This window comes from Cynoglossus semilaevis, chromosome 10 (assembly GCF_000523025.1).
Source record: "Cynoglossus semilaevis isolate Cse_v1.0 chromosome 10, Cse_v1.0, whole genome shotgun sequence".
Taxonomy (NCBI): Eukaryota; Metazoa; Chordata; class Actinopteri; order Pleuronectiformes; family Cynoglossidae; genus Cynoglossus; species Cynoglossus semilaevis.
In genome coordinates, this window is record NC_024316.1 from 436,346 (window position 1) to 436,596 (window position 251).

Sequence of the window (251 nt, forward strand, 5' to 3'; positions counted from 1 at the left end):
TCCCCGGTGGGGTCCGGGGAGGGGCGGGATAACAGCGGCAACATAGTGGCTGGGGGCCGCGGGGAGCTGGTCGTATCTGCCGGTGTGGTCGGATGTGGCGGAGGTCTGAGCGGCTGCTGCTCTGGGCCAGGACTAAGTAAGAGGCGGCGGCAGGCGGGCACCTGTTCCGGGGCTGTCGTAGCGGCTCTGGCCGGCGGGGGGCAGGGCCGGGTGTGCGGGGCCGCGGGGGTGGGCGCCTCAGACTCAAAACG

General features: G+C 72.5%; 1 protein-coding gene across 1 annotated transcript in view; it reads left to right on the plus strand.

Moving 5' to 3' along the window:
* The window catches only part of otud5a (OTU deubiquitinase 5a), a 7,009-nt gene that overhangs the window by 2,992 nt on the left and 3,766 nt on the right, over positions 1-251 (plus strand). Inside the window, exon 2 of the mRNA XM_025059594.1 lies at positions 47-168. Within this exon, the coding sequence (XP_024915362.1) occupies positions 47-168 (122 nt within the window). The remainder of the gene's footprint in view (positions 1-46; positions 169-251) is intronic.